The 10,095-nt window shown below is 36.0% G+C and overlaps 2 protein-coding genes across 2 annotated transcripts; one reads left to right on the forward strand and one right to left on the reverse strand.

The window, feature by feature from the left end:
* Positions 1–2,863: 2,863 nt before the first annotated feature.
* On the forward strand, positions 2,864–6,329 carry PDK (pyruvate dehydrogenase kinase). Its single transcript, XM_086230522.1, has 6 exons — positions 2,864–3,314; positions 4,096–4,354; positions 4,450–4,630; positions 4,818–4,965; positions 5,063–5,276; positions 5,962–6,329. The coding sequence occupies exons 1-6, from the start codon at positions 3,066–3,068 to the stop codon at positions 6,018–6,020; spliced, it is 1,110 nt and encodes a 369-aa protein (XP_086086648.1). The 5' UTR covers positions 2,864–3,065; the 3' UTR covers positions 6,021–6,329.
* A 617-nt stretch (positions 6,330–6,946) lies between these two features.
* LOC147294541 (Fcf2 pre-rRNA processing protein) lies at positions 6,947–9,644 on the reverse strand. Its single transcript, XM_086230524.1, has 6 exons — positions 9,502–9,644; positions 8,905–9,144; positions 8,721–8,781; positions 8,090–8,158; positions 7,842–7,957; positions 6,947–7,269 (listed from the first exon to the last, which is right to left on the reverse strand). Exons 2-6 carry the CDS (start codon positions 9,141–9,143, stop codon positions 7,161–7,163), a joined length of 594 nt encoding a protein of 197 aa, XP_086086650.1. The 5' UTR covers position 9,144; positions 9,502–9,644; the 3' UTR covers positions 6,947–7,160.
* Between the last annotated feature and the right edge of the window lie 451 nt (positions 9,645–10,095).

Below are 10,095 nucleotides of genomic sequence, written 5' to 3' on the forward strand. Positions count from 1 at the left end.
AGAAGAAAAATACTAGCCTCAACTATTTATGTGTGTATAAACAATTGTGTTAATTGAAATAAAGGTTGAATTAAATTGTTTGCTTTGTATAGGCATTTAAAAAAAAAAATTATGATCGAATAAATAATTTAAAAAAAAAAGTGAAAAGAGGAAGACGAGTGAATATAACGCGTGACTAATTGGCAAATTGTCGAGAGTGGCGAGACGATCATTATAAAGTATAAACAGTGATTATGCGGCATACGTTAGCACTTAGCAGACAGCAAAAGACGCTCTTTGGGGAAAAGGAACATTAAAAATGAATTTAAAATAATGGGCAGAATTGTAAAGAGGCAGTTGAGGTAGGAGGAAGGAATGCGCTGTCAGGGAGTGTCGTTGGGTCCTCCCGCGGGTGGTGCCTTCCATGCTCCATTCAACTATTACAACTGGATTTTGAACAGCCATCGCGCTAAATTCTTCCCCTTTTTAACTGCACTTTATAAAGGGCAATGATACCATTACCTGAAGCAGCACCATATAGTTAGGACCCACATAATGATGCTGTATAACGGGCTTTGGGGTCTTTTTAAGAGTTTTTACGTACGGTTATATTTTTCAAAACAGTAATAATCATTTGGGTTAAATATAAAAATGGTATACGAATTTTACAGTGAATCTCAATTTGGTCTACTATCTATAAAAGTGTCAATTTGGTCCACGAACTTTATAAGTTGTATCAAAGCAGTACAAACGTTAACGTTCATCGAAAAATGTAACGAAAACTGGTCATGTGCACAGCAAGTGACCACATTTTTAGAGGCATTTTCGTGCGTTCATCACATTTTCATGTGACCAATTTCGTTAATTTTCTGAAAAAAGTTAGCATTTGTACTGCTTTAATACAACTTGAAAAGTTTGTAGACCAAATTGACACTTTTTATAATTAATAAATTAAATTGAGACTCATTATTTTTGTATTCAACCCTGATTATTTTCACTCATGGCATAATGAGGTTACTCTTAAGTTGGAATCCCTTCTTGATGATACTATATGATATCCTATTTATTTCAATAAATCATGTTTTTGCGATGATAAAAAAACAACTACTCAATTGTTGAATTTGCTAGCATGACTTGTACGTCCACGTATGTAAACCATACAAATGAATGACGGTTTATTGACTCAAATTTAAGCCTATGATAAAGCTCATTTCTTTATAATTAAGAAATAAAATACTAACACCTAAGTTCACAAATTTGGTGACTAGTTTTAATGGTTTAGAATGAGTATACATTACAATTGAACTACACTTATCTAATCATAGAGTTGTTCTCAAATCCAATCTGTTAACGGAAGACAACTGATCTGGTGCTTATTGTTCTTATCGATCTATTAAATTACTCCAACTAAGATGCATGTATGCAGCAAGTGAAGGATTGCTTAAATCAAATTAATAATTTTCCAAAATAATAGTTGTCAATTTCTTAAGTCGGCTGGTGAAGCAAACTGGGGTCATAGCTGGGTTGGATAATTTTGGACGTTTAATTAAACTTTAATAATATATATTATTATATGTAAGGTAGTGATTTTCGCACTCTTATTTTGTATATTTGTTACTCTTATTTTTTTTCTTCTTCATTAATTTGCTCAATTATTAAGGCATAAAAACAAAAAAAGAGTGTAAACGTAGAAAATTAAAGTGTTAAAATGGTCACCCTATATGTATCGAAGAGCCGAAGAGGCTTACTTGATTCCTACTTTGCACCATGACTAGGATGAAGAGATGATGAATGGGAAGGCTTATGGAAATGGAATCATGAAGGTGTCCTATTCATAAAGAACAGGCCCACACTGTATATGCATTTTTGGATTCCTTTCGTGATTCTGTGGACAGTACTGTCACAATCTAAATAAATTAGTGGCCTACATTTTTTGTTACTGGAACAAAGAATATGCTAAAAATCACTGGCCAGGAACCACTACTGATGTTGCTGTACTTGGAGAGCCATGTGTAACAATTTTTTTCTGCGTAAGGTGAGCAGCATTGCCTATTATATTTGTGCTTATGCAAAATTACATAGGGAGTGTTAATTGGGATTGTGGATGAAAGTTTTTCTCATATATACAATAATGTTTTGGTACTCCATAATTTAATATGTTATGTCACTAGCCTTACCACTTAGTTTACATATTTAAATAAGAATAGTTGAATTTTTACCTGACCAAAAAAATAATAAGAATACTATAATAATTAAGGCTTTTAATTAATATTTTGACAACTAACATTATTCATATGTTTGTACTTTGTAGCTATGTTGATTGCAAAATAATGACTCTTCAGAGTACCAAAACATTATCTTAACAATTCAATTGTTTAATGTATCATCCACATATTTATGTAGGACCACCCTAGTACAATGCCCTACATAGAAACTTTTTCATTTTTTCCGAAGATTTCCAAGAAAATTCACACCCCTTATCTTTATTTATGGTCACACAAAAACGGGACCATGGACCCCGTGGGACGCAGGAGCACCAAGTTTGAGTCTGGTCACCACCTCCACTCATAAATGGGCCTATAATTTTTTGCCTAACCCAGCCAGGCCCAATAACAACTTTCCCTTCTGTCCGCTTCCCGAACCGCGAACCCAAACGGTAAAAACCGTTGCATTTACACGTGGGATGGATTCTAAGCCACGTGTCGAGAATCCAAGAGGCGGCACATGCCGGCCCTCAGGAACCACACCACCCACAGAAAGATATAGAAACCGAAACCCCGAAAAACCAAAAACCAGAACCAGACAAAACAAAGCCTCAGAAATTGAAATTCACTTGGGGTACGTGGGTTAAAATCGAACCCTAGAGGTTGAAATCTCAGAGAGACCCATTTGTCCTCTCTATATATATTGTGCATTTTTGTGGTGGTAACATTTTGTGATTACGGAGAGTCAGAGGCCTTTTTGGCTGTGATCTCTATGTCAGTGTCGCATTGTGGGTGGAGGAGTGAGAAAGAAGAGGAGGGCTTGCATGTTGGTGATTGCGCATTTCCAAGGTGGTACTCGCTTCTGGGCTCTCTGGGTGAGCCATGGCGGTTAAGAAGGCGTGCGAGTCCTTCTCCAAGAGCTTGATAGAGGAGGTGCAGAGATGGGGTTGTATGAAGCAGACGGGTGTGAGCTTGAGGTATATGATGGAGTTTGGGTCCAAACCCACAGAGAGGAATTTGTTGATCTCAGCTCAGTTTCTTCACAAAGAGCTCCCCATTCGGATTGCCAGGAGAGCTATTGAGCTCGAGACCCTCCCTTACGGCTTGTCCGAGAAACCTGCCGTTTTGAAGGTACCTTGTTGGCTTTTGTTTGTTTAAATTGTACGTTGTCTTGTATTTTGCAATCGAATTGTGGAAATGGGATTTGGACCATTTGGTTTTCTAGGCTTTGAGTCTAGTACCTTTTGTTTTAGTTGTTTTATTAATCTTATATATTTTTTTGGCCACTTTATTAATTTATATTTGATTGTACCAAAAGAGGTTTAGGAGTACTTTAGCGCTACATATTTACTTTATTTATTTTTTCAAAATGTGATTCTGCGAGCTGAGTTTAAATTGTAGTTTATTGCAATTTGCAAATGATATACATGTGGAGTATGAACCAGGGAGGTCCCTGCTATGTGGATCTTATGGAATATTCGTTTACTACTTTGTTGCATGGATTTCTGTGGAGTTTTTCTCTATGAATAATTGAATATGTAGATTGATTTTTTTTTTTTTTGCCACAATAGCTTCTCTGAGAACTTTATATGGCTTCTGGTGGGGACAATGGAAAAACTATGCTAGGAGGTTTATTTACTTTTAAAAGAATGTATATATAGCTTTCCAAAGCAAAAAATTGCTCTCGCATTGTTTTCCATATGATGCTTCAGAGTAAACTATATGTTACCTCATCTAAGCTCTTATTATTTGAGTTTTTTGTATTTCGGACAGTGAGTAAGGACAAAATCCTTTGAATTCACTTGTTTAAGAATCATTTACTCACTTTGTAGAGGAGATTAACTAGATAGTGAACCCCAGCATAAAGTTTCAAGGATTTGAGGGATATACTCACTTTGTGTATTTTTTTTAGGTGCGAGACTGGTATTTGGACTCCTTCCGTGACCTGAGATCCTTTCCTGACATCAAGGATACAAATGACGAGAAGGATTTTACACAAATGATTAAGGCAATTAAGGTAAGACACAATAATGTCGTTCCGACGATGGCTTTAGGTGTTCAGCAGTTGAAGAAGGCCATAAATCTGAAGATACTCTACAAGGATCTTGATGAGATTCACCAATTTTTGGATCGCTTCTACATGTCAAGAATTGGAATTCGCATGCTTATTGGTTAGATTGCCTTCTTACTGTTATTGTTTTAGTTGGCTGGTTTTGCAAGTTATTTTACTTTTTTCAGCAGCTTCTAAAATCTCTGTGAAACTCAGGCCAGCATGTTGAGCTGCACAATCCCAACCCCCCTCCTCATTGTGTGGGTTATATACATACAAAAATGTCTCCAGTGGAGGTAGCACGAAATGCCAGTGAGGACGCTCGCTCAATCTGCTTTCATGAGTATGGCAGTGCACCTAATGTTACTATCTATGGGGATCCTGATTTTACATTTCCGTAAGTATATTTATTTCGGACTTGGTTGGGTCTATTTCTAATCAATATCTATATCATTTTCAAAAAAGTGTATTATTCTTTATACTGAAACCTGTGCCATGATATGACCTCTTTCCTTACTATGAACCTATTAGCGGTGGCTGGTGGTATTGTCATAGTATTGAAGTTCTGTTGGTTTTCATAATAGGTATGTTCCAACACACTTGCATCTTATGGTCTTTGAGTTGGTTAAGAATTCCTTGCGGGCTGTCCAAGAGCGTTGCATGGACTCAGACAAAGTGGCACCTCCGATTAGAATAATAGTTGCCGATGGAATTGAGGATGTTACTATCAAGGTATTTTTTGTGTGCGATACAGCATTTCTTGATATTTTCAGTTGTATAATACTTAACCAATGAAATGCTTATCGAGTTTGTCTGGCTGACTTCATAGGTCTCAGATGAGGGGGGTGGCATACCTAGGAGTGGTCTGCCCAAAATTTTCACATATCTTTACAGCACTGCAAGGAGCCCTCTGGATGAGCAGTCAGATCTTAGGAATGCTGATACAGCTTCAATGGCTGGATATGGATATGGGCTTCCTATAAGCCGCTTGTATGCTAGGTATTTTGGAGGAGATTTGCAAATTATCTCTATGGAAGGATATGGTGAGATTTTCAGACCTGTTGCATTCACACTATTCTACACAATAGCCATAGCAGGGCCTCACAATCAAAGTCTTACCATTTGTTTGCACCTTTCTCCTTCTAAGTTCTGAAGGGGTATTTTTTTGGCAATAGCCATAAGCTATCATAATCATAGATATTACTTGTCTATGTCATTGGTTAGTTATCTGTATGTTTGACTTACCATTTGTTTGAACCTTTCTCCTTCTGAGTTCTGAAGGGGTATTTTTTGGCAATAGCCACAAGCTATCGTAATCATAGATATTACTTGTCTAAGTCATGGGTTAGTCATCTGTATGTTTCACCTGCCTCTTGATCTCTTTTTTAAATCACCTGTCATTTTCTTTTGCTTCATGGACCGAAAATTCTACAAATTGCTTCATCCAAATTTTCCAACCTGTTGCCTTCAGAATATTATACATAATTAGCAAGGTTTCACAATCAAAGCCTCACAATTTGTTTGCAGCTTTCTCCTCTGAGTTCTGAAGGGGTATCTTTTGCTAATGGTCATAAGCTAATTTAATTATAGATTTTACTTGTCTGTGTCATTGGTTTGCCATTTGTCTGTTATATTTGCCTCTTGACCTCTCTTTTAAATCCCGTCATTTTCTTTTGCTTCATCCACTGTATTTTCTCACATGTATATATTTGTGTCATGTATGTGCAGGGACTGATGCATATCTCCATTTGTCACGCTTGGGAGATTCACAGGAACCTTTGCCATGATGAGCCTATGTTTCAATGCGAATGATACAGTTGAATTGTCAAATGAATTCAGGGAATATTAGAAGAGTACAAGTGGCATACATTTTATTGTAAAGGGGATAATTTACTGTAAATTTTTTATTCTATAGGTTGGCAGTTTTCTTGTGTATTGTTTATATATGTAGTCTTACCTCACCAGGTGAATGAGGATATAATATAATACATCAAGTCATGTGGCGGTCTTTTGTAAGACTGTTCTACATACTGTCTTTTCCAGGTCAAATGGTCATATATAAATTATATAATGCATTGGCCTTTTAACATTTTTAATCACCCCTATTATATTTTATGGCTCCTCTAGAGGGAGGATGGAAGAGTGGGAGTAGTGTGGGACAACTATGCTGTTAATTTTTTATTTTTTTAAATTCCTGTTAAATTTCTGCTTCATAGCATATCTTAAATGTTCCAACGCGTTTCTCCGTACACAAATTTAAAAGGAAAATATTGTAGGGCCATTTGGAATGAGTGATTTTAAGTACAGGGGTTTAGTTAACATTATATAATTAAATTACTTGATTGGACTCTTAATCAAATGTATGGTTAACAATATACACAATTCACACGCAACTAAATTTTAAGTAGAAAAGACATGGTGCGAATATAATTCAGCCACAAAATAGACCCCATTCGAAAATAATTTTTACACAACTTAAGTACCGAGTATAAATCTTCTAAAAAAAAAAATACCGAGTATAAATCATCAGTAACTTTTTGCAAGTCATGGTAACAAAATATTTGTGCATGTTAAATAGTATAAGATTCATATGACAAATTCAAGTACATGCTGGTGCTAAGTGCACCATTTAGCAATAACAACTCTGCTACCACCAGCCATAACCGCTAAAACTTCCACTGATGGAGAGTATATATTAACGAGTAGCAAAACATGTAACAAAATCCAAAATTAATGTTATTGAGTAGTGCACTTTTACTGTCTGAGCTAGATGGTAACATATCATCAAAATTTGGAACTACAAGTTTTCTTCTATTGTCACACATTGGTACAGTTATGACATCAACACTATCTTTCTCTGATTGTCCATTCGACAGACACCAATCAGTCTCCATGGGGTTTCAGTACTGTGGTCATATTGAAGATGATCAGAGCCTTCTTTGCTTTGCACGCTTATATGACTTCTTCCCCTTAATCTTCCATTTTGCATTTCCACCCGGTTGATTTTTCTCCTCTATTTCTCGAACCTTCCGCTTTCTGAAAGGTGGATTCATGAAATTAACAACATAGTTAGGTTTATTTGTATTTCATAGAGATACTCTATCTGTTCAAGAATAAATAAAACAACGTTCATAACTCCAGGGCATATTCATAAGATTCATCATGACATAATAAGCTGGTTATTATATGATTTCTCCCAACTTATTCAAATAAATCAGCAGGCTTATGATAGGGAATGAAACTCACGAAAAATAAAGCATAACTACTAAAGTTATCAATCAACAAAAAACTGCAGAAGTTATCACTTATCATAAAGATTTTTTTATTTTTTAACATATCAAATTCATTTGATTATAACAAACCAAAAGCAGCATGTCTTTGTAACTTTCAGATCTTAATGTGATAATAAATTTCAGCACAATTTGTGTACATTTTCTGTTATTATTTATTTCACTGAGGATTTCCACTAGGCAAAAATAAACATGTTCTGTAAAACAAGAGACAAATCAATAATGAACATATTTACTTTTTCCCTTAAAATTCATCGAACATGTTTCCAAATCAAACTTAAATGTATTGAACACACTGGGTGTCTATGGCTATCTCACCTGTATTTCTGAAGGGTATGATCAGAAAGCAGCTCATCCGCAAGGGTTGCCTTCCTTTCCTTCTTTGTTAGTCTACCCGAGAAGAAATCTAGTGGGGACTCTATCACTGTCCCTACCTGATGAGTAACCAAAGGAAACATACGTTATGATAGTTTTAACAAGCCTAAATTACAAATAAACATAGACAAATGTACTAATACATTCCTATAATGGCTTCTTGTACTGTTACTATGATACTGTAATCTAACCTGGAAATACTTGTTAGGTTGTGCATCACCCTTCTTGTAGTGTCTCTTTGGATCCATTACATTCCTTAACTGTAACCATTAGAAAAACAAATCAGTCAAAGACTAGACTTCCTTATAACAAAAATGAAAGCATAAGATATCCAAGTTATAAGTATAATATCCTTGCAAATGGAAGAACTCTTAAAGTCAATAAAAAGGGATCCACTTATCTCAATAATTCTGTAAAACAGTGCACGTGCAATAAGTTCAAAGAGATATCGAGTATACGTTCAGGACACAGTGAAGGTTGTGTTTTATGAATTAATTTGTTTATAGAAATCACGTTGCTTCCCTGAATTTTGGTACTTGTAATTATATGATTGGTTGTGTTCTGATCGGATCCACCAAACAGTGCATGTATAGTACCAAAAGTTCTACAAACACAACCAATCATATAATTGATTTAATTCAAACTGATGCAGGAAGCCAAGAACCAACTTGCGCAATTAGAAATTTCTAAAGCACATACAGTTCAATCATAAGTAGAATTTATACCCAATGCAAGCATAAAACCCATCAAACAAGGGATGTACATGTTTACTACTTACTGCCAGGGACACTAATAACAGAAATGAAACAGAATTTACCATACCTTGAGTAATTGGAGATCTTTCTGCAACTCTGGGGTCATGGTTGGTGCAGGCATGTCAAACCTAAATTATATATATTATTAGGAGACCCAGACAAACGTAAGAAGTCAATTATTGGTGGATTCTCTATGGGTTTCTAAGAAAATCCAAGACTCAAAGCATATATAGTGAGTTGAAGTGCCATACCAACTTGAGCCAGCAGTGTCTTTGACTTGCTTCCTGAGCAACTTGTTTAGCTTTTTTGGGTTATTTGGCGGAACGAAGAGGCCATCAACAAGCTGTGTGTTGGGTTTCCAAAGTAAATTGGTTTCGCGGCGAGTTTCATGAGGTTTGCTACCAGACCCACATCCATTTTTGGTTGCTGACGAAAAACTCGGCAACTTTGGTTCCCACGAGAGACCAATCACGGGCTTGCTTTCCGGCATTCTAAAACAATTTATAGAATCAAACTCAAACAGCACTTACAGAACATACGTACATACAAGAAGAATGGAAGAGTAAATAGCATAAAGCGTATAAGCTACAAAAATAGAAAGATTAATATTATAACCTAGAAGAAGCCCAACCCTATATCGACCAAATTAGAATAACAACCAAAAAAGCAAAATCAGTCTTTCAATCCTAAAAGACGCATTTCATCAAACATTACACTGTCAAGCACAACCTAACTTCATAATTCATTACAAAATATAGGCATGCCCATATCAGAATTTGTACAAACAAGAAATATACGGAGACTAATCTGAACCTCAAATTCAAAACACGGTGAGGGAAGTGACTAACCTCGTTGCTTCACCGAGAATGGCCTCCGACTGAAAAACTAAGCTTGGGAGGAGTGAACGGCAGGAGCGATGGCTGAGGCGTTGGGCTGAGAGCAGAGGCTACAGAGAGACTCAGAGAGAGTTTTGGGAGGCCGAGTGTAAAGGTTGAAGACAGGTTTTGGAGGAGGCGTCGAGTCGAAAAGCGTTTTACAAAAGATCGGCCCACTAAGTCTGAACGGGCCGGCCCAGAATAAAAGCAATCAGCTCACCAGGGCAGTGACTAAACAAAGAAAGCCTACCAACTTCAAGGTTAGATTACACTAAGGGCTGTTTGATTCAAATTTTGGAGACTTACAAATAAGAAATTAATTTCATTCTCACGTTTGGTAAGTAAAATAAAGGGAAATCAATTTCTGGCCCAAAAGAATTTGATGCCCTTATTGGAGGGAAAATAAGACCTTTGCTCCAGCTTGGGTTTTGTTTTCCCCCCTTTTGGGAATGTATTTATTACTTCTTTTTTTACAAAACTAATCCTGTTATTATTTCAAAATAAATAATAGATAAGACTATAATTGAAAAACTGACATTTTCATTTTCAATTCCTAATTTACTTTCC

The sequence above is a fragment of the Dryas octopetala genome, chromosome 2 (genome assembly GCF_963921425.1).
Source record: "Dryas octopetala chromosome 2, drDryOcto1.1, whole genome shotgun sequence".
Taxonomy (NCBI): Eukaryota; Viridiplantae; Streptophyta; class Magnoliopsida; order Rosales; family Rosaceae; genus Dryas; species Dryas octopetala.

What these genes read in the sequence shown, in the direction of transcription:
- PDK (XM_086230522.1), top strand. Translation starts at nt 3,066, where the DNA reads ATGGCGGTTAAGAAGGCGTGCGAGTCCTTCTCCAAGAGCTTGATAGAG. An exon ending in TGGAATTCGCATGCTTATTG is followed by an intron (nt 4,355 to 4,449) that starts GTTAGATTGCCT and finishes TGTGAAACTCAG; the next exon opens with GCCAGCATGTTGAGCTGCAC. An exon ending in GATCCTGATTTTACATTTCC is followed by an intron (nt 4,631 to 4,817) that starts GTAAGTATATTT and finishes TTTTCATAATAG; the next exon opens with GTATGTTCCAACACACTTGC.
- LOC147294541 (XM_086230524.1), bottom strand. Translation starts at nt 9,143, where the DNA reads ATGCCGGAAAGCAAGCCCGTGATTGGTCTCTCGTGGGAACCAAAGTTG. An exon ending in GACACTGCTGGCTCAAGTTG is followed by an intron (nt 8,782 to 8,904) that starts GTATGGCACTTC and finishes TATATAATTTAG; the next exon opens with GTTTGACATGCCTGCACCAA. An exon ending in AAGATCTCCAATTACTCAAG is followed by an intron (nt 8,159 to 8,720) that starts GTATGGTAAATT and finishes TAATGGTTACAG; the next exon opens with TTAAGGAATGTAATGGATCC.